The following is a 26,391-nucleotide window of genomic DNA, read 5'->3' on the forward strand; positions in this document are numbered from 1 at the left end:
TCTCCATGTCACCTATGTGCCTCAGCAAGAACCTGTTGAAAGTTTGGGTCTGGGAGCAGGATAGCTGAGTTCAGACTTGGGGGACAAAAGTGACTTTATCAGAATTGAACAACAGAGTCTGGTAATGAGTCAAGTGAGCGTTAGTCAGCCATCAATCAGGGGGGCTGAACCACACTTTTTAGGGCATGTGCCAAGTTTTGTCTCAGAGTCAATTTATCTGCGTCCTTGACCAGAAGCCACTATGTGCAGACAGGCAGGCCATCCTACAGTCACCAGGGTCTAATTTTTTTACAAGTATGCCACAGGTCTTTTCTAGAGTCTCAATCTCTGAGTAAGAACCTCTTTGGCAATACTGTTGTTCTCAGTCACATCTAGGAGTCCCAAAGCTGGGGACAACATTAGGGAAGTCTTAATAGCTTCCAAGGCCATCCAAGGTTGTTCTTTATTTTTCTATACGAAGGGCTGTTTATCTCTTTAATTTAGCAAAACCTGGAATCCACAGTTTGCAAAAGCCCACAGTGCCCAGGAACTTCTCTAGCTTGTTTTGCACTGGTTGGTGGAGGAATATGAAACACAGTCTCTTTTCTAGCTGCTTTAGCAGGTAGGCCACTGGTCTCTTCTAAGGACTCAGCTTCTGTGTTAGCACTCCTTTTGCTATCTCTTTACTTTTAGCCAGGAACAGGTGAAGGGTTTGGTCATGAGGGGGCTCCTCTTCTTTTTGTTAGGGCAGTCTCTCACCCAGTGCTCTTTTTCTTAACAGTAAACACATTGATCTTTAGTCAAAACCTTTCTTTTGTTGCCAGGTACTAAGCTTTCTAGTTTCCCTGACTTTTGTGGCCAGCATTTCATTTCTCTTATTGTTTTTTAATTTTCTGGCTTCCTATCTCTTACAGATCATTTCTAAGTGCTAGCATTATTAACATGTGCCACTTTGCTAGGTTCTAGTCTTTGTCATTTACCTCTCTTTGCTCCTGTTCCTTAACTGTAATAGAGATCTCATATAATGTTCTCTCTCTCTCTTTCTCTCTCTCTCTCTTTCTGTATATATATATATATATATATATATATATATATATATATATATATATTTTGTTTGTTTGTTTCTCCTCCTTGTCTTTGCTTCCTTTGGATGTATCTAATTATCACATCTATATTCTGTCACTTATCTTCTCTCATAGTTTGCCTCTACCCTGGTTTATCTTTCTGTCTCACAGCACATCTCTGATTCTGATTCTGGTCTCTGTCTTTGTCAGCCTCATTTTACTGGTTCTTCTTTTAAATATTTTTTATTTAGAGTATCTCTCTCATTTCAGACCTCTCTAATCTCCTTTATCTCTATTTTTACTTTTTTTCACCATTAACCTCTCTCTTCTGATTCTGCTGAAGCTTTGCTCTCAGCTCTTTTTTTTTTTTTTTTGCAGACCTCTAATTTTTTTTTTTTTTTTGTTTCTCTTCCTCTGCACTTTCTTATCGACTTATGCTAACTTTCTTACCGACTTACCCTGTCCTTCTCTTAACTTCTGTAACTTTCTATTACCTCGGTCAGATTGTTGGGGTAGTCCCACAGAGAGGAGACCCTCATCAGAGCTTGGCAGTTAGACTGGAAGATACTCCTTACCTTAGACAGAAGCCCCACGTGGGCGGATGGGGAGCTTGGAACAGACTCACTGCCAGCACCTCAGGGCAGTGCCTGAGAAAACACATGGGGCAGAGAAGGGAGTGCAGTTCTCAGAGCTAGCTGCACTGGTACTTATCTTAAAGTGAAAGCAGTCTTTCTGTTAACTAGAGAGACGGGATTTAAGGGACAGGGAAATGAGAAGCTGCCAGGGAACCTGAGATGTAGGCTCTTGGGAGAGGCAAACACTGGCAGGAAGGGGGGAAGGCAGCAGAGGCGGCCACTCAACCACTTGACAGACACTGGTGCTCGGTGCTCGCTGCACTGTCCGCCCTCCTGGCTCAAGCCCTTGGAGGCGGTGGTGGCAGAGCGAGCAGCCAGGTGGGCACAAGGGAGTGCAGGCAGACTCTGGGAGGAGCCAAATGAGGGGCGGCAGCTGTAGTCGGCCCCTCCCCAGCTGTGGCAAGCATTGTGGCCGCTCCCTCGGCCCGCGATTTTTTTTTTTTAACTATCACTGACAAATTCTGTCCCAAAGTCAGTCCAAGGAGACAAAGGGTTGACACACACACAGTCTGTCCCATGACAAAAACCACAACAAAAACAAGACAGCAACAGCGAAAAAAAAGACATGGAAAACTAAGGCACGAGGTGGGACTCGAACCCAAGATCTTGAAACCGGAAAACCAGGGCACGAGGTGGGACTCAAACCCACGATCTCATAACCAGACAGATCGGCAAGGAGAAAACTTATCTCCTGACTTTAACCTCGGGGGTTCACCAGGCGTCCCTGGTCCTCCCCCTCTCCTCCTGAGACGTCTCCCAGGGTGAACGAACAGTGGACACCTGGGCATGACTACCCTTATCCACTCTGCTCTCCCTCCTGGAGCTGGCCTCACAGGAGCATTCGCAAAACCGAAACTGGGATCTCACCAGATTTTCAGACAGAATACAGGCACAAAACCAAGACACAAATTCAGCAGTGCCACACTTACACACTTAGGCAACAGACAACATACAAGACTCACACAAACAAACGTACCTCCAAGGGTTCCTTCGGGGTTCTTGGGTGTCATGCAGATCTCGGTGGGACCTCCAAAATGTTAGATCTAGTGGGGAAACCCCCACCCCATTCCCGATTCGGAGTGCACCCAAAACATCACGAAGGACCATCTCTTGATGTAATTACATGAGGACGTTTAATGACGGTGCTCCGGATCGACATGCATCTCACACAGGAGATAATGGATGTTGGCCACGAGGCTCGAAAGCTAGGGGTTTTTATGGGGTAAGGGGCTTAGGGGTGTGGAACTCAGCATAGCGACACACTATTGGCTTATTCAAACATTAACAGAAAGGGCATCAGGACTTTGTTCCTGTGGGCTGGGGGCTTATCTTTGTTCACATAGCAACCAGTTGGTGTATGACTTTACCCGGTGCCAAGGAGCAATAGACAGAGGGGAGGTTCTGGCCAGATGGTATTGACTTAGATAATATAGCCCTGCTGGTCCTTGCATACCTTTTTATCTTTACAGTCAAGATGTTCTTAGGAATGCCTTAACAACAGCCTTGCCCTGGCATGCCTGGGGGCTGTTCTGCTTTGTTCTCAGTCCCAGGCCAGGGCTGTGGGCTCCTAAACTCACAAGTTACAATATTTTATCTTCCTTCAGCAGCAGCAGCAGCAGCAGCAGCAGCCACTGCTGTTGCAGCCACCCAGTGCTAGAAATTGAATTATGGCTTCTCCCATGCTAGACAAATACTCATCCACTGAGCTACCTTCTCAGTCCCTGCAAATGCTTTAACACCCAGCAATAAGAGGGCAAACAACCCAATTAAAACTTTAAAAGGCAGAGGATTTGAGTCATTATTTCCCAGGGAAGCGATGCATATTCATATACACATGAAAAGTCCCTGGAGAAATGCAAATCAAAATCACAATGAGATGAGACTATGAGCCCACCAGGAGCAGTCCAATAAAAAGACAGATAACAGCATGCATTCCTGAAGAAACAGAGAAACACCATCCTGAAACATCATAGCCTCTGCTTGGGGAAATGGTTTGATGAAGCCTGTAAAGATTCAAAATGGAGTTGCGACTTCACTGATTCTGTAAATCCACTGTTAGATCTGCAGTGCTGAAGAATTTAAAATGTTCACACAAAAAAACTGCACAGCCATGTTCAGAGCAGCCTTGTTCATGATGGTGAAAGGGAGCACAGGACCCAGATATCCATCCAAAAATATTTCTTTTCCCCCTTAATATCAAAATACAGCAAAAATAGATAATTTGTACTTCCTTAAAACTAAAAGCATTTGTATTTCATGGATGGACCAACCAACTAGGGTAGACCCATACAGTGACCATGCTCTGTAGGGGTACTGATGCATGCTACATCACCATGGCCCTTGAAAACATTGTGCAGTGTGAAAGAAACCAGTCACAAAAGGCCACCTCATAAACATGAGTCCATTTGTGTGAAAACCCATGTGACAGAAGAAAGATTACCACCAGGGGCTGGGGGAGGGGTTGGGATTCTTCAGAAGGTGATGCCAGTCCTCTTTAAGTACTGAGGATCAGTGAGTGTATACACACACACACACACACACACACACACACTGAGTCCTATACTATATAAAAAGATGAGCTTCATATATGACTTCCAGTTCAATAAAGCTGTTATATATATTTTAAAAGATGTATTTATTTGTTTATTTTTTGTATAGGAGTATACTGTCTGTCACTCTCTTCAGAGACACCAGAAGAGGGCATCAATCAGATCCTATTGCAGATGGTTGTGAGCCACCATGTGGTTTGCTGGGAATTGAACTCAGGACCTCTGCAAGAGCAGTCAGTGCTCTTAACCACTGAGCCATCTCTTCAGCCCAAAGCTGTTATGTTTTTAACAAGGTAACATATTAGGCTGAATGTAAAGGAGTCTGGGACAGGGAGATGGCTCCATCAATAAGGTGCTTGCTATGCAAGCCTAAGGACGTGAGTTCAGATCCCAGCACCCACACAATCCCAACTCGGTGGACATAGATAGATCCTTGAGACTCACACTACTCAGAAAATCAAGCCCAATCAGTGAGCTCCAGGCTTAGTGCAAGACCCTGTGTCAAAAAGAAACAAAAAGGGGAAAGAAATATGATACCCAATATGCCACCTCCAACAAGTGTGCTTCTCCAGGGCAAAAGAGCTCAGTGGATAAGAGCAGCAGGCCCAGGGATTCCTTAACCACAGGATCTTGCCCCTGGTGGCCCAGGCTACCTCCATCTACTTTTGGAGTGACTGACTCCAGATCTCATAGGCAACTCGATAAGTGACAGCTCTCTGAGATCTCCAGAAACTCCAACAAAGGCTCTCTCCTTCCTTGTTCGTTTTGGTTTTTGTTTTTATTTTCGTTTTTGTTTTTATTCAGTCTAGGATGCCAGCCCATAAGTCCGTATATAAAATGGGCCTTTCTCCTTAGTGAGAGCTCTCTGGAAACCCTCTCACAGTCACATCCAGAGGTTTGTCTTCGAGGTGACTCCAAATCTAGTCAAGTTGCCAGTGAAGAGGAACCATCACAGAGCTCTGGGTGCAGGCTTTGCCACTGGACAGATGAGGACTAGAGTGGGGGGAGGGGCGAGGGGAGGACTTTCCAATGGGAATGGGATTCAGATAGACTAGGTGAAAGGTGTTGCATTTGGGCTGAGCATTAAAGGGTTGGGAGGCCTTGGCTGGCACAGTGAGGAAGGAAAATCATCTCAGAAGCGAAGGACAGCTTGGGCAAAGGCTCAGAGGCAGGAAGCATGTGTGGCTATCCTGGGCTGATCTACTGTGTTCAGCAAGGCCAGGCAGACATATACAGGAAGGAGCTTAGTTGGAGCTAGGCACAAGTACATGAAGCAATACTTGGTGCTGTAATAGATTAGATCTAACCCATGCTCTCAAGGCCATCCTATCTAAGAGAAGTTATAATGCCTAAACACAGAGTCACACAGTAGGACTGGTACTAGGAGCCTCAGAATAGCTTCTGTTATCAGAAGCATCATATGAAGAAAAGGAAAATTTTGGAGCAGCCAAATCTGACAGCAGAGAGACTATGGGGAGGTTTGCTGCCACCAGGCAACTTTTCTGAAGGAGATCTGCTCCCTGTTCTTCAGTGACACTAAGCTCAGGCAGGAGTATCAAGAAGTCAGCTCACACTGGCAAAAACAAGAAAAACTAAAGGTCATCAAGAGCCAGGCATGACTAGTGTAAAACCTGAGAGTCTGAAGCAGTAAGATCATGAGTTTTTGCCCAGACTGCTGGGCTATTTGGGGGGAGAGGAGGAGGAGGAGGAGGAGGGGGAGGGGGAGGGGGAGGGAAGATGGAAGGAAGGGATGAAAAAGAAAGGAGAGGAAAGGGAGAGAGGGAGGGAGAGGGGAGGGGAGGGGGAGGGTGACTGAGAGGGGGAGGATAGACCAAGGCAGAAAGAGAAGCTAGTGGTAATGATGGCCATACAAGATACAGCTGATCACTTGGTTCCCAGGCAAGGCAGCAGTTGGCTGGGAGGGGCTGGAAGGAATGCTGGGAGCCCCACTCCTGAGTGTATAGGCAGAGTGGGGCAAGGGACTCACTCCTGGCGACCCTGAAGATCCTCACTCAGTGTCCCACCCCTGATTCCCACGCTTGCACAACTCCAAGACCTCACTGAGGGAGAACTCCACCTGTGCTCCACAGCAGGCCAAGCACATCAGTGAGACTCACCTGACTAGGAGAAGTAGACAAGCAGGGGGTGAGCTAGTGAATCCTAAAGCTGGTACAGAGGAGGCGGCGGGGTCAGAGAGAAGATCAAGGGAGCTCTGCAAACAAGAATAAGATCTGAATGCAAGAACTGGAAAAGCATGGGCAGACCCCAGAAGGTGGAGCTCCCATGCCTTTATGCCCAGCACCATTACTGATGAAGCCAAAGGCATCCCCTTCCTGCCCTAAAGTTGAATACCCACACGGTGGGAAACTTTTATCAGCAGAGAATTACTGTGACCCGGAAGAGTTCCACTGACACACGGCCGAAGGGCAGGAATGCCTGGTGGGTAAGAAGCTTCCCTGAGTGAGGAAGGCCTGTTTCAGAATTGGCATTGCGCCATCAGCAAGCTCTCAAACCTCAGGCAGAGTCTAATTCCTGGTGCGCATGTGCATGTGCGCTCCTCAATGTGAGCGCTCAGCCACAAGCCTAAGGGGCTGCCAGAATGTAGATATTGGAAGTTCATCTCCAGCCATTCCGTCTCCACACACTTCAGGTGAGGGCAAAGGATCTGTATTTCCAACTCCTCTCCCCACCCTAGTGATCCCGAGGATTGAGGACCATGCTCATTTTAAAATATATATATTTATTTTTATTGTATGCATATGGGTATTTTACCTCTCTATCCATCTATCTGTGCAACTATGGGCATGCAGTGCAGGAGGGAGCCAGAGATGGCATTAGATTCTCTGGAACTAGAGCTACAGAAAAGGAATGCCTGATGAAAACCAAGGTAACCCCCTCAACCAATTCACACTTAACACTCCATACTCTGGGATGATGGAGAGGTGTTGATTTCTCAAGTGGTAAATCAGAAGGGAAGAGCTTTAGAATGTACTGTAATTGTTTCTTCACTTCAAAGGGAGGATTATCTGACTTTCTGGCTCAGTTGCTTCCAAAATGTCTTAAGAGAGACATCACTTCCAATAGCATCTATATTTGAAATCCACCTGCATCTATGTGACTGTGACTGAGGTGGTCAGAGTCTCAATGACAAAATTAAGTTGAAGAATTATTGATCATTGGAACTATCTATCTATTTCATGACTTTGTCATGTTAAAAAAATGAATGAGAGGTAGGTTATTTCTGCTCCACAGTCATTATACAGTGAATATGAGATTGACTTATTTAAAACTAAACAAAAGGAAACAATATACGAACAATATACTCTTCTGTATAATTAATTCATGCAGGGATATGTTTCATTTCTGAAGAGAGTTTAAATTAATAAGGAAGTAGAATGTTTATTGTTACTTCAAGTTCAGATTTGAAAAAAGAGTAAAACAGAGACTAGTTAAAATTTTACAAAACATCCCACAGTGCTGTGAACTAGAAATGTTTGAAATAAGACCACTGTATATTCTGTATTACCTGACTTAGTCTGACAGACCTCATTGAAATCAAAGTTGGTTTTCTCAAACTCAGGTTCATGAATTTGTTGTTTCTCCCACCAGATCATTTTGACAAAATACAGAAGAACAAGCTAGAAACTTGAGAAAGGTATAATCTGCTCTTTGGACAGCACTTTCTGCAACATCAGTATGAAAAAGATTTCTCTTATATCCTCAGAGTTCAGGCCTTAGCCACAAATTGATAAAGTCCTCTCTCTGTCTTTCATAGACACATTTCTTAGCCAGTAGTCCACTGTCTTCCTTAGGTTGCCTGGGCAACACAGACCTTATGACTGACATGGCTGATTTCTCTAACCTACCTTTTTCAGCTTCACCACACCGTCCTGTGTTTCATAGTCTGTTGTGATTTCAAACAGTTCTATGCCGACTCCATCAATGATATTATATGTGACTAAGCCATTTTTTCCAATGTCTGGGTCTTCAGCCTTCACCCTTCCTACTTCCTCCCCTGGGGTCAGCTACTTCTGAAACAGACATCTGGTACACGCCTGGAAGAAGAAGACATCTACTTTTATTTCCCTTTTTATTTGGCAGCTGTAAGACTTTAGATTTCATTGAATCCCAGTAAATTTCTCAAAGGGTTTAAAATTGAACTTTCTATTGGTAGATGCAGAAGTGAAGTGGATGGATGGGAAGAGGATCCCAGATGGCCAGCGTGCAGGAGGAATGTGTTCCTTACAGGATGACAAAACACTATTGGGGTCCTGGTAAGATGATGAAGTCAACTGCTACATGAGAGAAAGGAAAACAGTGACAAGGTCCTATGGAAGAGTCCACATGCTGGAACACCTGAGGCTTCCTTTTCAGGGTGTCCCACAAAGTAATGCCAAGGATTCCTTGAACTAATTGCTCAAAGAGAAGCAGCCACAGAAGAGTACATTTACCCTCTGCTTAAACAGGTTCATCACTTCATGTATATTTTAGAGACAAATACAAATCTTTCAAGAATCTTTCTTGAGCAAAGAGACATTTCTCTCTCATCTTACTCTTCATCCTTTGCACTAGGTTAAGCATGGAATGCTCTGGAAGCTTTTAGACAGTCAACTCCATTTATATTTATATTTTTCAGAAATGAAGAATGGTGCCACGCATGCATATTTATATTTATGTTTATAGTATTTATTTCTTATGAATGCAAATGATGCTATACACTCTTTTAGCTCTGAAGCTAAGTAGAGGAAGAGTTATAATTCTCAACATGACATTAAAAAATAGAGAAAACAAAACATATCTAGATACACTATGATGTTATAGGTTAAGTAGTATTGTATGGTAAGGGATAAAGGGAAGTGGGGTTTGTGTGTGTGTGTGTGTGTGTGTGTAAGCATTTAAACTACACAAATGAGTGTGCAGTTATGTATGTGACTATGCTCTATATGAGTTAGTGTGAAGATGGAGGATGATATGTTCTTCTACGACAATGTATGTGAGTGGACTCCTATCATGGTTAAGTATGTGTACATGAGAAGGAAATCTGGATTTATTTTGGACAAGGTAGAGACAGAAAACTTTCGTTGGAGGAAATCTGAACTTCAGTGAAGGAAATGAGCAAGACAAGTGTATGAATATGTGGGCAATAAGTGTCACAGTACAAGGAACAACAAATGTCAGAAAGCCTCAGGTGAGGCTACAAATTCTGAAGATTCTGAAAATGTACAGGATAGCAAGAAGGCATGCAAACAGGCATGGCTGAAAAAGGACAAGAGGTTGAGTTCCATTTAGGGAAAGCACTGGACAGTTTTCAGTAGAGGAATGAGCTGTAGCACCATCATTTGACACGTTTGAAAAGCAATCTGTCTAAGACACACTATGCATGGGCTGAACCCTCTCCTGCAGTGCTCAGCCCACTGGCATTAGGTGACTCCCCTAGACTCTTCCTTTCCTCTACTGTAGCTATTATATGCTGCAGTGCTGCATTCTTTTCGTGATTATACTGTACTCATTTTCTACCTAATCTTGTATTGTATTCACAGTCAAGGCACAGTGAGTGTGACTTTCTGTAGAAATGTACAATGTATAACAATGTTCAGAAGATCTGTTGCAATGTAATTTTCTCCAAATCTCATTCAAGCCCATGACTGTGAAATACTAAAACTGAAATATAAAATTTCTATACCACTCTCTATAAAAAAGGGCAATAGTGGACATCCATGAATGAGTCTGTCTGCCTACCTTTCTGGCATATGGAACAATTGTACATTGTGCAAATGGATTAGGCAGCTTTGACTATGTTGTATGTGCCTCAATATTATCAAATATGCATACCTTTCCATTTGAGAACGAATAGCAACGAATACCCATCTCTTTTGGGGTCCTCAAGAAATAATATGTCTCATGATCCTCTACCATGATATCTTCATTTGGTAGACTGTCATCTTGGGTAACTTCGAATAACCATAGTGCCTCCTTAATTGGTATACGTAACTGACTTCCTTTGGGTTTATTATTTTTTATAGTGTGTGTGTGTGTCTGTCTGTCTGTCTGTCTGTCTGTCTTTGAGTGTACACCATGTGTATGTGGGTGTCTGCAGAGACCAGAAAGTGTGTCAAGTTCTCTGTAACTGGAGCCATGGGTGTTTTGTCATTACTGGAAAGCTCAGAGTCATTATTATTGTGTTATAACACTGTACTCCCCTTTGCACATACACATTAAAATATGATTCCAGAAATTCTTTAGTCCCCTCAATGTCCTTTCCCTAGGAGCCAATTATATCTGTAAAACATAGGCTCTTTTTAGATATTTATAACATTAGTGATCAGATATTAAAATTAGCAGGTGTCACTAATTTCAATATTTCAATACCATTGTCTCCAAAGAGCTGTTTTGTTAGGTGCTAGAGTGATGGCTCAGAAATAAGACCGTATATTTCTCTTCCTACTGGCCAGAGTTTGGTAATTCCCACCCAAGTCAGCTTACATTCACACATAATTACAGCTGCAGGGAAATCTGACAGTTCTGGCCTCTGTGGGTATCTACAGATAGGAAACATCCACATATAGACACACTCATAAACACCTAATGAAAATAGTAAACCTAAACATTTTAATGATGTATCTTACTTTTAGGTATGCATATGCCTGTGTCTATGTGGCTCTGTGACTAGGAATGCAGATACAACCGAGACCAAAAGAAGGCTACAGGTCTTACTGGCCCTGAATTTCAGCTGTTCAGAGCCAATAATATTGTTGCTAAGAACCTAACCATGGATTTCTGTAAAAGAATTATATACCCTCAACTGCCAAATAACTTTATTTTCCCTCAGTAACTTCATAAATATTGTACAGTATTCAAAATAACAATGGCTGAACAATTATTGCCTATTTTTAGATGATATAAAAATTAGCACTAGCTGGATTCATCTGAACAAAGATTATATTTAGGTTAAATGCTAGGGTGTCATCTTCTAAAAGTATGCAAGTATAGCTCTTATCCCACAGGCCCCTCCAATGTTTCATTATGGTCCTCTCATAGAACTGTGAGGTCTGGCTGAGCTTTACTGCTATGCTGGCAGCCTTAAGGCTACAGGGAAAGAAGTCTCATGGCTTCTGGTATCAGCTCAAAAAATGCAAAGTAGTTGGTTCCTGTGGTCACGGAGTTCTCATGATCAGAACTCAGCCACAGAAAGGCCCACGTGGAGAGGAAGCACAAGCCAATCTCAATTTGCCATTCTTATAAGGGACCTTAGAAGTGGGTTTTTCTGCCACAGGAGAACTGTGCCCAGCTGATGCTGGAGTGACAACAGAGTAGCTATTTCTCCTATGCTCTGTACAAATTAAAGTCAAGAAACAAATAAGTGATTGTTACTTGCAATCATGAAGATGTGGGGGAGTTTTTTATGGAAGGTAAGCATCAGATCACGATTCTGTTAGCATCAGTGAAGAACACTGAGACAGGAGAACGTTAATTGATGACTGCCTTTTACGATTAATACCTAAGAATTAAAATACCTCAAGACTCAGATATTCTGGTCTCTAGAGTTACACAGTTTTTAATGACTTCCTTCCCTCTCATGATGTCTATACTGTTTAACTCTCCTCTGTGTGTTTTTAAGTCTTTGCTATCTTGTTCTAGTTTTTTGCAGGAATCATGAAAATGATTCTTGGATTTCTAGACTCTTCCTTTTGAAAGCTGGGTAAATTAGGAGTGAATGAAAAGATGAGGCTCTCGCTGAGCAGTGGTCATTAGCAATGACCAGCTCTGACTCCTTAGTCTGTGGAAACTTTGCTGGGTTGTCGTTGACATCAGTCAGAGTGATCGTCACTTTGGTTGTCCCTGAGAGTCCACCCATGTGTCCATCCATGTCCTTGGCCTGGATCACCACGTGGTACTCCTCCTTGGTTTCTCTGTCCATATTGGGAAGGGCAGTCCTGATGAAACCTATCAAACGAAAATTAAAAAAAATCACAAATATTCATTTATGACAAGATTTAAAAAAAAATGTTACATCCTGGGAAGCTTAAGATACATAAAATATAGCCTGCTCAAAGAAAAGTCATTTTAACATGGCAAACATAACAGAAAGTGTCCAAGATAACACCTATGTATCATCAAGCAAATAATAAAAATTACTTACAACATATTAATTAGTTTTTTTTTCACTCTGCATGCAAGTAACAATGTCTTCCCTATCAGACACAAGAATCCTGAAGACTGGAATGACAAGAGCCTATTGTGTGATAAGTCATATCTGAATCTATACTTGGGGACTTCTGGCAAAAGGCTTCAGAAATCAAGTCCTATATAAAACTAGTAGAAACATCACTATGCGGTTAGAGAGATGGCTCAGCAGTTAGGAACACGGACTGCTCTGCCAGAGGTCCTGAGTTCAATTCCCAGCAACCACATGGTGGCTCACAATCATCTGTAGTGGGATCCGATGCACTCGTCTAGTGTGTGTCTGAAGATAGCTGCAGTGTACTCATATAAATAAAAACATTATAAATCTTTTTTTTAAAACAAGAAAAGAAACATCTCTTCATCTCATATTAGGTTTACAGAGGAGGCATAAACTTTTTTGAACACATTAAATAGCTACTATTAATTTTTTGAGTGAGTGAACAGAGGAGTTAAAAAGATGAACAAAACTTGTGCAAAGACTGAGTGGACAATCACATGTAACTGAAAAACAGTTACTGAAATAAATTTAGGATTGAATTATTCATGACCTCTGTATATTGAAACATGATGTTCATAAAAATATGCTTACTTACATCTCTAGGGATCGTATGGAAGCTTTTACACTCACTGACTAAAGTAACATTTGTAGTGTAAATACAAAGAGCAAGGAAGAAGTGCTGGGCTATGTTACACCTCACTGAGACCAGTGTTGAGATGTTTCTTTGCAACACCCTAGGATTTATGAGACATCATTTTCCTTATTGGTTAGTTTCATGGGTTCCAATTGTTAGTCACCAGCCTTGGTTCCCTGAGAGAAAGAAGACTAGAGTTTTTACTATTTTAAGTAGTCTAGATGAAATCCCACATTTATCCTTAGTTTACCCAAAGACTAAAAGCAAAGATCTCCAGGAAACCATAGATAATAACTCCACAAGTTGTTGTTTGAAGCAAGGAAATGAAAAATGAATTAACATGTAAGTAGGTGAGAGTTAAGAAAGCATATAAAAAATATTAAATTAGGAATTCATGTAAAAGTTGCAAATTGTATGAAAACCTTTCAAAAGTACAGAATGTATTATGTGGACAGGAAAAGTGTAATACTGCGGAAGTGCAATGTTATAGACTGTAGTGTTCACTCTTGTTGACAATCAAATGAGTATAAATGAAGTGAAACACTGTTTTAGTTTCTGACTCACTGACTTACTGGTCTGCTCTTTATTTTACAGCATCCTTTGGGAACCTATGTTCACAGCAGGAGATTGGGAATGTGCTGGATCTTCTAGGAGGGTGAACATTTACAGTTACTCCTGACACTTCTTAGTTTATCCAGTGGTCTTCCAAGGATGTTTTAAAAGCTAACACTACTTTGTAACAACCTTCGACCCTTTTAATACAGATCCACAATTCAAGGCATTTCCAATACATAAATTTAATTTTAAATATTTGTAATTATCATCTGATACTCCAATAAATGTGTATTATTCCATTCATCCATATACACAGAACATACATAGGCCATCTCGTACTAACTGCCAAGTGGCCCTTTAGTTCCATTTTAATTTATGGAATTTTAGAGCCAAAGCAGTTAAATGACAAGGCATAGACTCCTTGTTTAAAATAAGTCATGACTTACAAAGATGATGTAATCGACCATACCTGTTTGGTCCTCCACCTAGAAGTAGGGTTGTCCTTCAAGGATGCTATACACTAACTTGGCACTTTTTCCATAGGTGGGATCATCTGGATCAGAGGCTGTCACTTGGAATAACTGATGTTCCTAAATAAAGGGGGGTCAGGGGGCGCAATTAGCAACATCCAATAAACTTTTCAAATTTCATTGTTGTTTACAGAATTTCATTTAAAATGAAGACCTGTAATGAAGCTCACAATGACTCTACATGATCTCATTGTCCTATAGTTCAAGTGCAGACCACTCCTCTCCCTGCCATTCTTCCCTCTGTAGTTTCCTTCTACTGTTTCTTTTTTATCAGCAAGGTCAAACTAAGGTTTAAAACGAAACTTTCTACTTTCACAGTTCTTCCTGGTTGGTTTGCTATTTAACATAATATCAACATTCTTGTCAAATACTCAGAACCATGTGAATTCAATGTTTACTATATCACATAATCAAATAAAAATCTCTCCGGAGAGTGCAATAAATGATAATTAATGAAGAATTGCTTTTCATGAAAGGATAGAGGGCACTTTCCCATCTGTGACAATGAACATATCATTTCATTGTTGCTTTGCATGCAAGAAAATTACTTCTGATACTAAATTTTAATTAATTTGTGGCTATAAATATTCTATAGAATGCTGTTCCCCAATGTCATGAAAATTACATGTTTCTCTCTCTGTAGTGTCTGGTATCCACGTCACAGACCGGTCAGTGAGGGATCAATGGGATCTAAGACATTCCTATGTCAGAAGACATGAAAATCAGGGGATAAAAGAATGGGATGACCTTTTTTTTCTTTATAAGCTCTATTGTCACCATAAGCATCTGAGACATGCCATGTTGAGCTTCAACACAGAGAGGGAAGGAGGGAAGAGGCAATTATCCAGGATGTCTCTGTCAGGCACTGTCTGAGGGAAGATTTGGGATGAGAAATATGAGATCTTAAAATCCCTTTTTCATGTTGTTTATTGTCACAGCTGGGAATCTATCTTGCAGGGACATCTAGCAAGAATCAAGCCCTTTGACATTTCAGCAGAATGGTGGGAGGGAGGTCCTCCTGGCAGGGTACACAACCTGTTTACACAACTTACAGGTAGCTATCCTTTACTTCCGAGGGGTTTCGGTGACTTCTATGAGAAACGCAAGACAATGTTCTTTTTCAAAATCAATTTTCTATACCCACTGTCTTTTGTGAACGTCTTCTTACAAAGTAGGGATTATTCTAGAAAGTGGGTATTATACCAGAGAAAGACTTCATGGAATGCTAAGAAAGTTATAAATCTTTATAATTTAATGGAATTCTATTTTTTTAAAGAATTTTTAAAAATTCTAAAACTGAAAAATTCTAATATTGAAGGAGTTATCAAATATTTGACCTATATACCCAGAACTCATTAGTAACTATTATCTTGATTTCATAGTTGACGAAATGATAAATTAGGAAGGGATACAAAGGAGCCCTGGTTCACACAGCTTTCTGATGATAAAGACAATAAATTCATATGATAGAGTAGAAAGTCTGAGCACTGCTGTAGGCTCCAAAGTGTCCTGTAAGGAGCAAAAGTCCACCTGGGTTATCAGTTTGGATGAGTAGTACATCTGCTTCTTCCATCCTTTCTTCTCATTAGAATTCACATCTGAGGATAGAGCAGTCCAGGGACCAGACTAGAAAAGTTAAAGGAAGGAAGGAGACAATGACTCAGCCTGGCTTTTTCTCAGGAAAAAAAAAAAAAAGATCTTATGGGATGGATCCCCGGATGGAGCAGTCTCTGAATGGTCCTTCCTTCAGTCTCAGTTCTAGACTTTGTCTCTGTAACTCCTTCCATGGGTATTTTGTTCCCCTTTCTAAGAAGGAACAAAGTATCCACACTTTGGTCTTCCTTCTTCTTGAGTTTCATGAGTTCTGCAAATTGTATCTTGGGTGTTCTAAACTATTGCAACAAGATTTTGCTGACAGGACCCTGATATAGCAGTCTCCTGTGAGGCTATGCCAGTGCCTGATAAATACAGAAGTGGATGCTCACAGTCATCTATTGGATGGAACACAGGGTCCCCAATGAAGGAGCTAGAGAAAGTACCCAAGAAGCTGAAGGGGTCTGCAGCCCTATAGGAGAAACAACAATATGAACTAACCAGTACCCCCCAGAGCTCGTGTCTCTAGCTGCATATGTATCAGAAGATGGCCTAGTCGGCCATCAGTAGGAGGAGAGGTCCTTGATCTTGCAAATATTCTAGGCCCCAGTATAGGGGAATGCCAGGACCAGGAAGTGGGAGTAGGAGAACTGGGGAGCAGGGAGAGTTGTAGTCACATATGCATATGTGTGTGTGTGTATACATATATATATATATGCATATAGATAAATAAATAGAGATAGAGATGATAGAGAAGGAGGAGGGTATAGGGGACTTTTGGAGAGGAAACTAGAAGAAAACATCTAATAAAAATAAATCTAAAAAAAAGAGAAGAAGATCTTAGTAGTCATCTTAGGGCAATGGCAGTTCTGTCACAGGAGGCTCCACACACAGACTGGAAGTCTCTCAGAGCCCTAAAGTCACAGCTGACTGTCTTGAGTAAGCTAATCTTTATAATCAGTGCTTGGTTTTTCTCTCACTGGTAAAATGAACAATCTATCCCTTATGGCTTTTAGATTCACTTGGGGCCAATGGATCAGATTCACTCAAAAGACCACATTCTAGAAATTCAAGCAGAAATAATACCAAGAGGCAGATGTTAGAGTTCCATCTTCAAGCAAAGCAGTATGTCTTCAAGCATATCAGCTTTGACATAAAAATCAGTTGATGGCAGCCTTATATGCATTTTGGGTGACTTTAGTTACACAAGTCACCCTGGACTAATTAGTTCATCTGTTTCTGCTTCAGTTTCTCATTTATCCAAGACCAACTGGAATGACTGCTTTGCAAAGTTTAATCATGGGGAAGTTAAACACACTGGGGTGTGTTTGCAATCAATTACTGTGAAGCCCCAAGCAGCAAACATTATCATTGCTGTTACTTATTCAACATCAATGCCGTAGTGATTGGATGAGTAAAATCATTACTGTTTGAAGACTGGAAATTGTTATTGCTCTTCTACAGAGGAAGAGCAAATATTAAATGGTGTCACTTCACGCAGCTGAACAGAAGTCAGGATTTGCTAAACTGAATCTCGTTCCTCCCCTTCCAGACTTCCTAGTTAATAGTTGACTTTACAACCTCCAGTCCAATATAAACATTTGAAAATCTGAGTCTCTATATCTGTTTCATGCACTTTTCCTTGCAGGCCCTTCCTTTCTGTTTGTTTCTTGTGTTCAATGTGTTAGGGTTTTCTTTTTTTAAATCTTATATATTCTTTTCTTATTATCTTTTAGAAGTCTGATTGTTTACTACGGAGACAGAAAAAGAAAGGATGCATCTGGATGGCAGGGTATGTGTGGAGTAACTGGGAGGGGTGGAAAGAGCAGAAGCCATAATCATGATATTTTGTGCGAGGAAGAAAAACTATTTTAATTTTTAATAATCTAACAAAGCATTTTTTCCTTGTTAATGTGCAATAATGATTCAACACAAGCTCTGCTTCCTGGGTTGAAGGGCAGGCACCAGCCTGTCAACCTGCAGACATACCAGAAAGAAATAGAATAGGTGACCATTACTTACCTACCCACATTAGACCTCTCAGGCACATTGGCATGATAGATTTCATGCAGAAACTTTGGAGGGTTGTCATTAATGTCCTGGACCTTAACAATGAATTCTGAAGGTGGCTCCAGTGGTCTGTTGGTGTCCCTGACCACCGCCTGAGCCATCAGTGTGTACTGGGCTCTCTCCTCTCGGTCCAATGTCTTGGTGGCATGAATGTTCCCTGATTTGTCATCAATCACAAAAATGGTTTCCGCTCCTTCACCTGAGAGAATGTATTTAATGTTCCCATCAGCGAAGTCAATGTCAGAATGAAGCTAGAAAACAAAAAAGAAGAGAAAAGAAAGAAAGAATGCAGGATTTGTAATTTCATGAGGAACACAATAAAAGCACATAGACTGATAGTTACACTATGTACACATGTGTGCACATACATACAGTCACATATATATCATGAGAGGAAGTGATTTCCATCATCATTTTCTGAACAGAGAAATGGAGTCTTAGATAACTGCTATGACCGAGGTAATGATGAGGTTGATGGATTTGAAAATGTTTAATTCTCAGGTTCATGTTCTTCCCCTCTTATTCTCTCTCTTTATTGTATATATGCATACATACAAAATATAGAGATGCACATATGCTTCAGTAGTTATTTGGAAAGAAATGCACGTATATATTTCAAAAAGATGTAAGCATGATTTTATGCAGCACATTTCTGTCAGTGATTATTCCCTTTCATCACTTCTTCAGCTATGAGTCACCGTTTTGCCAGTTTCTTAGGACTCATTTATGAGATAATAATTCAAGCCTATACATATACAAACTTATCTCCACAGATTCTTAAAAGCTCTTTGCTTAATTTTACATAATCAGGGCTATAAATTGTATATTATAAATTATAGATTCCTCTAAGTGTGACTTCTGCAGCTCCATCAACATCTAGGCTTCCTTATCCACCATGTGATATTAATGTAATTTTTGTAGAGATCCTCTTCAAAGGACACTTATATTTGTTACTACAAATACAAGTCTAGGCGTATGTTATTACAAATCCTTCAACTAATCAGATTTTTCTAGATCCACTGTCTACTGTCCAGAGTCTGGAGCTATTATCTTCTTGGGAGAAGAATCTCCTATGACCCTATGATCATAGTGGACAGTGGAGCAAAGTGATAGACATGTTGTCCCCAGACCCTTGAAAGAACTTCCAATATCCTTGGATTTTCATGTTTTCCAGAAAGCGTTTAGACAAGACAATTTTTCCCTAAATCTGTATTGATGGAATCAAGAGTCTACTATGGTCTTTTAGCTGCCAATTCGAACAGCAGCTCTGCCCGAATTCTGCTCTGTGTTTCAGAGCCCACACCCATCAAAGACTTCATTGATTTTCCTGCAGCAATAAAGCCTGTGCACTCACTTTCTGTCCTCATGATTTCTGAGGTCCTTAACCTCCTTTATATTAATGTTCTTTTAGTTGTTATATGAAATTGTTACATGGTTTGAACTACTTTATATATTTACAATAAAGATTGTAACTAATTTTTATTTAATATTAATACTTTAATAATTCATAAATATCATTTTATTACTCTCAGTAAATTTTCTATCATGATTATAAAACCAAGCCCTACACAGTTTGCTCGTGGTTCACAAAGAAAAACTGAATAGACTGCTTTTTAAAATGGTTCTATCATTTAAATTTCCTAAATATGTTTAGTTATTTGTAGAGTTTTGGTGAAACACCAAAAAGTTCAGCCCTGACATGGATACATAGGCATAATCTACAACCATTTTGGTTGTGTATCCCAGGGCTTCTTGGGCAGGGACAGTAGGAAAACTTTTGTTTCTGAAAGGTAAGAAAATATAATTCACCATTTTAATGCACTATTACTGATGTAATTCTTAAGAGTTTGGCCATTCGTGGAGGGAAATATGAAGTTACTTGAAGGATTTCAGTGAACTAATAGAATATCCACAATGTTCACGCTGTTTCCTTAATGGCCTGTGTTCCCCTCTCCTATCCAGCCTACGATTATGGTGTTTGTTCTTTCCCTGTGCTTCATGGTATCAAATGTTAGAGGTTAAGTCCCAGGGGCTGGCGAGATGGCTTAGCTGCTAAGAGCACTGACTGCTCTTCTGAACATCCTGAGTTAAATTCCCAGCAACCACCTGGTGGTTTACTGCCACCTGTAATGAGATCTGACGCCCTCTTCTGGAGTGTCTGAAGACAGCTACAGTGTAGTTATTATACAAATTAATTCAAGAATATTTTATTCTGTGCTCAGATCTCATCATTCAGCACAGAGCTCTTCCCTCTTTCAAATCAAATCACAGGAATTATGCCTTGTCTGTGAAAATCAGAGAAGGGAGAGAGGAAGTATTATAAGAATTGTTGAAACATAATTCTCTATCTCAGAGTTCTGCATTTGGTGCAAGAGTTAAGTTTGGATTCACTTTTTCTTGGGTACAGAATATACAGCGGGCAGTACACAAAATATCATAATATATTTTGCTCCATTCTCAAATGCCAGACACAAATACTATAGTGTGTCATAGCAAAGAAACAGAAATGAAGATAATTTTAAACTTGAATAGAATTTTACAGGGGCTCAAAGATAGGTGTCACTTTTTGCCTCCACACACAGTTTTGGAAATAGGAATGACATTTAATAACCAGAGAGTTATGCAAAGCTTATCAAGCATCTGATTAAATCCCTTATAGATTTCATAAACTTAAGTAGTAGTAGTAGCTGTAGTAGCAGTAGTAGCAGCTATGGTAATAGTAGTTCCATCTCTTCCTAGTCATCTGGTTTTTATAATACTGGCCAGCAGTATAGAGCATGCTATGCAGCATTTCATAGCATTTTCAACATAATTTAATATGATACTCGTGGGTCCCATTGGCATAGGACTCCAAAGACCTCCTGTCTCACAATAACCCAATCATATTTGAGCAATAAGGTAGTTATATCCAATGAGTGCAAAGGATATCTTCTATTATTCATGCTCCACTCGATTCGTGAGACAGCTTTTCTCACTCTTAATAATTCTAAATTTTAGTCATTGATATGAATAAAATACATCAACATGGGTCCGAAACAACATTGTGAGCAATGTCAGCACCAACTGTGAATGAATGTTCCATATGAATATGTGGGAAAAATTAGATTCCACTTCTGACTTTTCTTGTTCCTGAACAAAACTACCTGAGGGAAGACAGGCACAAAGTGGCAATGACAAGATGCTTAGCTTACTGTGACATCATTTATAATTTGAAAAGCATACAGTCAAACCTCCCTCTGTGCCCAAACAGTAAATATATAAAAAGTGTTCTTTATCCTTATTTTCTCCTTCATTCATTCAGGGTCAAGTCTGGATGGGCCTTGGGGATACATAGGACACAGTGTGTTTTTGAGGCTTAGATAATTATAGGACTTGGTATAAGTCGTAAAGGAATGAGTGGAACTAACAACACTACAAACAAAGCACAGAGCATCCAACAACCAGAATCAGCTTGGCAGATAAACTTGTAACACTGTGGTTATTCTTGTGGCCTCTTGCAAGCAAACAATCTTGTCCATAGTCTCCAATGCCTTACCTACTCCTTCTCTGAGGTATGGCTGATGAAACCTCGCCTGCTGTTCTGACAAGTAAAGCATAAACTAACCATTGATCATTGCAGCCAGGGGTCCCTATATTCAAATGATTGGCCATGGGAACCAGATTTTCCAAGAACTTCAATGAAAAACAACAGAAAATATTTGTAACTAGTGAAAGGCCTTGCAAAGTCAGGTTAGGAGGCACCTAAAGCATAGAGTAGCTACAAAGTAATAGCCAATTGTTCAGATTTCAATAAGATCAAGGCCACAACCAAGCTAGTTAGAAGCAAAAGAGAAACTAGCATCTCTCTCCCCAAACCATGCAAATGGCAGAACATGTGATCTCATTTCTCTGAAGACCTAGGTGACTGACTATGCTTCCATTGCTGTCACCATGGGCCCTAAGCTGTTTGTCAGCACCCTACCTATAAGATGACAGTGTACCTCCTGTGCATGAGCTAGCCTGGGAACTTTCTTTCATCACCCAAACAGCAAATGTAGAAATTTATGGTAATCTTAAAGAAATAAATTGGCAGTTCTTTTTTTGGCCAACTGTGAAATATTGCCACTGTGACGATCATTAGTGCAATTGTATAAAATGCCATTTTTTTTTTCATCTCTGAATTTCCAAAGGCCATTGGGCCAAAGATCTCTAGACCATAAGGCAAGATGAGTATGCTATAGTATAAGTTCTGTTAGTACATAACTGTGCAACTTAGACAAAGTATTCTTCCTTAGGATCCAAATTCTCCTCTAAAATAAAAGGACAGAAATATATCATTAAATGCCTCTCTGTATACAAGAGTCTGTCTGTGGGTCAGTGCTGGGGCAGCCATTCCTGGATTGTAGTTTTCAACCCTTGGTAATGGTCTAAGGTCAGCTAGTAGGCCTGCTCATATAGAACTTCATTAGGACTCACTAACATAGAATTCATTGAAATCTGGAGAACGGTAAATATTCAGAAAGACACGTTTTAAAGTTATAAAAAGTCCATTGATTTTAACCACATATTTTATCACAGAAATATCCCCATCAGATAATTACAGCATTTACCCAGTATATAAACTATCTTATTTTACCTCTACTTTGTTTTAATGTTCTGTTTTAGGCTCAGTGTATATTTCATACTTAAGTCACAGTTGAGAGCAGCCATACTTTTACAAGCTAAGTAGACACCAGTAGACAAGGAAGAATAATCAGAAGACCATAAACCTTTTGATAGAGGAGGGTGTGCCATCAAAGACTTTCTGGTGATAACAATCCTCTGAGCGAGAGAACTAGTGAAATAAGACTGCTGTTGTTAGTTAGTTAGTTAGTTAGAGAACTTTTTATTTGGGAAAACATTCAGATGGCCTTCTGAACTCAGCAGACCCAAAAGGAGACACTGGGAGAGTAGATGGAGGGAAAGATGCTCATGTTCTCAGCCTCAGTAGAAGGGCTGGATTGGGAACAAGATCTATGTTTTAAAAACTTTGAATGTGTGAAATCACAGAAAGTCCCAAAATTCTTCCCCTGGTAGAATGCAGGAAGGAAACCATGATGAAATGAAACCATGTCTGTTTCAGGTTGGGAGATTTTGTTACACTGTGAATTTTCAGAAATCCAGAATTAGATGACAAAGTAAAGATGCTCAACTATTAAGGGTGTTTTTTTTTTTTTTTTTTGTCTTGTCTTGTTTTGTTTTTTGTTTGTTTGTTTTCATTTCATTAGAAAAGGGGAAACAGAAATATAGGAGCTGATGGCTAACATTTAAAACTAGATCAAGTGAACCTCAAACCCCCTACTCTATGGAGAGAGAAAGAAAATATCAGGAAGTGAAAGATAATTTTCATAGGTTTGTTGTCTCCTGCATTAAATATAGTTTTCCACTCACGTCATATCTATGGAAACAAAAGCCTCAGATTCATGAAGGGAAATATATCTTAAGCAACCTAAGAGTGCTCTTTAAAGAGTCAGAGGTGGAAGAAATAAGAGATACTGCTCTGTATATTCTCCCTAGTACCTGAGGGTTCTCCCAGAGCTAGTCAGTCTGTTTTCTGATAGTTAAATAGTGAGAGAAAGTCTTGTCTGAAGGTGGGCTTCATCCCTAAAAAACGGCTTGATGAAGTCTTGCAAACTGATCACTACAACCAGGGAAGAAAGCGCCTGAAATCACCAGAACCCAGTACCAGATCTTCTGTCAGAGAATTATAATCCATGGTGTTAGCCACCCAGATCCACAAGCATCACTTTAGCTCCACCAGAGGAATGAGGAATGCAGAGTCAAGCTGCTTCCAATTACCAGAAGCCTGGTTTTCTCCAGAGTGTGGGTGGGCTATTTCAGAGGTCTTTTTCTTAATGTTCTGTCTGGACCACCCCATATGGCTCAGGGCAGTCTAAATAAACCATGGAACATATTTAAATGCCTCTTTTATATGCCTGTGTATATTATCAAGGATGTCTTACCAATTTATTTTTAGAAAGCTTCATAATTATCTCACTGTTGTTTCAATAAATCCAACCTTTAAAACACTCTTTTTTCTTCAGTAAATTAATGCCATTTATCAGAAAGAATGGGATATTTTTGAAGTCATGATGAAAGAAAAGCAATTGGATATGGCAAACTCACCTAGGTCTCCTAGTACTTGCTAAAGCATCAGCCTACCACCCTAGACAGATGGAACTTTCCAAGGTAATGTCAAGTGTCCTTTTTAGGTCACAGAGAGAGGGCTCATTTAATTACAGTTTCTATAATCCTAGGTTAATCCTACTGAGAATTACTGATGTGATTTTGACTTATGTAGAAGAATAATCTATTGTTCCACACACGTTTCTGGCACAACAAATTAAAAATCATGTACCTTGTTTTAAATTTATTAGTGCCTTAATAAAGAAAGGTTTCCCCTTTCATTTTCCTCAGGTAGAAATGACAATGTCCTTTCCTTTGGATCACATTGTTGATTAACAAATTCAAATAGGATATTTCAACAGAAGATAATGTAGAATGCATTAAATTCTCCAAAATTTTAGATGGTGACTAACTCTTCATTACAGTCCTTGCTATTGTGTACAAAGGATCATGAGAACAAATTGATTTTACCTTCATGAAATTGAATACCTAGACTATCGACTCTTACCCACAGAGATGAAGGAGGCACCTCCTAAAAGGTAACCAACTGTATAGGAGGAAATGAGCTGTCATGGGACAATCAGTCTGAAGGTATTCCTCACGTAGTATAACCAGCTTCTGGGAAGTCAAGTGCCATCTTAGGAGTTGTACTAAACTGACATTTAGAGAACCTGCATTCAAGTCCTGGCACTGTTAGTCAAGTTACCACACAGGTGAGAGCCTCAGTTCGGATGATCTCCTGGGATAGAAGCTTTTCTCTCATGTATTTCCCGCTCGGCACAGAGGCTTCACAGCGCCTTTAAGAGCATCTGACCTCTTTTGTTTGTTACGTTTTTGAAAGAGGGACTATTTACTCCTGGAACTATGTAGATCAGGCTGGTCTCGAACTCAGAGATCTTCTGCCTCCAGAGTGCTGAAAGAGTTACCGGAATAAAGATCCCTAATGTTTGGAAAGCTATTTAAATATTACAGTCAGTAGACATGGTTACATCAGAAAGCTCACACAGTGAGCACATGCGGTGTCACTTTGAGGGACCAATTCCTCATCCATAAGATAGGGTTAGTCTTTACCTGTTTAATTAGTAGTTAGTGAGTTCTTCAGCAAGTTAGTTATCCTCAAAGTCTCAGCTGCACTGTGAGACATGTAAATGAGACATGTTGTAATGCTGAACAGTGCCTGGCTTGTTGTAGGTACTCAAGAAATATTAGTCATCATCATCTACCTAAGATGTAGGTTGGCCAAGGACACTTATGCAATCAGTTCTTTCTAACATTACTTACTGGGTTTCTGAGCACTAAGAGATGAGCGTTGTTCTAGGGATCAGAAGTGTGCAACATTTCATGCCTGGTGGAGCTTTGTCTTCTAAATTAATTCCTCGGTGACTATTTACTACACGCCAGTGAACAGGACAGTAAGTCCTAAGAAATTCCCATTTTACACTTAACTACGAAATGTGCAGAGATCTCAAATGTGCACCACAATCCCACAGGTAGTTTCTCCCTGCAATTAGGCACGAGTGGGGCGTGGGCTGATGCCCTGCAGGGTTTCCCCCACCAACACAGCATCCTTGCAGGAGCGGAATTGGATGTCAACCGCGACCTCGGTGGGGCTTCATCTGGAAGTGGGGCACTTGGATTGCACGCGGCCACCCGCAGGCACTCGCCGCGGCAGCCACGCCCCCAGGCGACAACTCCACTCCACGCGGACTGCGGCAGCGCCCACAGGCTCGCCAAAACTGCGAGCCCGCCGGAAAACGGAGGCCCTGAAAAACAGGCTGGGGCCCGCCCGCGTCCATGAACTTCCAAGCCAGGCCTGCGACGCGTGGCAAGCGACTCAGACACCAAGAGGCGGGGGCCAGGCAGGGCCGAGCCCCGCAGGGCTGACTGTGCGCTTCGGCCGCGTAGGGATCGCAGAGGCGACACCGCACTCCGCATTCCCCAGCCCGCCCGAAGCGGCCCGTCTCGCGGTGCTACCTGAAGGTCCCAGGCAGCCGACTCCAGGACGAAACGAGCCCTGTCCTCCTCATTGCCCTTCGCCGCCACGAACTCCCTCAACGGGTCCTGCCGCTCCGCCGCCATCTTCGCCCCGTGCCCTTCCCAAACCGCTCCGGAGGACACTGCAACAGCCCCAACCCCAGGTCTGCGTTCTGCCCGCCTTTCTACCGCGTCCAGCGGCTGGGCGCCTGCCCATAGGCTCCGCCCAATGCGGTGCCACAGGAAAAGCCCTCCGTGCGGGAAACCCAGCCGCCTCGCGCCCTCTGGGGGCCCCTATGTTCACCTCACCTTAATGGCTGAAGAAGAAGGTTGATGGAAATGAGTAGGGAGGGGCTGGATTTCCCACTGGATGAAAACCTCCCGAAATCAGATCCTGCAAATTACTCATGGTCTCATCCCTTTATTTCGTTAATTATTTATTTGCACATTAATTTCCTTCTTGAAGCATTACGCTCTCTATG

At 41.1% G+C, this 26,391-nt stretch overlaps 1 protein-coding gene across 1 annotated transcript; it reads right to left on the reverse strand.

The window, feature by feature from the left end:
- Positions 1–5,971: 5,971 nt before the first annotated feature.
- On the reverse strand, positions 5,972–26,128 carry LOC147002518 (cadherin-11-like). The gene is made up of 4 exons (XM_085844148.1): positions 25,910–26,128; positions 17,748–18,042; positions 14,068–14,188; positions 5,972–12,171 (listed from the first exon to the last, which is right to left on the reverse strand). Exons 1-3 carry the CDS (start codon positions 26,012–26,014, stop codon positions 14,157–14,159), a joined length of 432 nt encoding a protein of 143 aa, XP_085700274.1. The 5' UTR covers positions 26,015–26,128; the 3' UTR covers positions 5,972–12,171; positions 14,068–14,156.
- Positions 26,129–26,391: the final 263 nt, after the last annotated feature.

This window comes from Mus caroli, unplaced genomic scaffold, assembly GCF_978045245.1.
Source record: "Mus caroli unplaced genomic scaffold, Mus_caroli_1 scaffold_10, whole genome shotgun sequence".
Taxonomy (NCBI): domain Eukaryota; kingdom Metazoa; phylum Chordata; class Mammalia; order Rodentia; family Muridae; genus Mus; species Mus caroli.

Bases quoted from the DNA above. Each gene is read 5' to 3' on its own strand.
- LOC147002518 (XM_085844148.1), bottom strand. From the start codon at position 26,014: ATGGCGGCGGAGCGGCAGGACCCGTTGAGGGAGTTCGTGGCGGCGAAG. The intron at 18,043-25,909 runs GTAGCACCGCGA...TTTGTTTTCTAG, and splicing joins CGGCTGCCTGGGACCTTCAG to CTTCATTCTGACATTGACTT. The intron at 14,189-17,747 runs GTAGGTAAGTAA...CCCTTTATTTAG, and splicing joins GCCTGAGAGGTCTAATGTGG to GAACATCAGTTATTCCAAGT.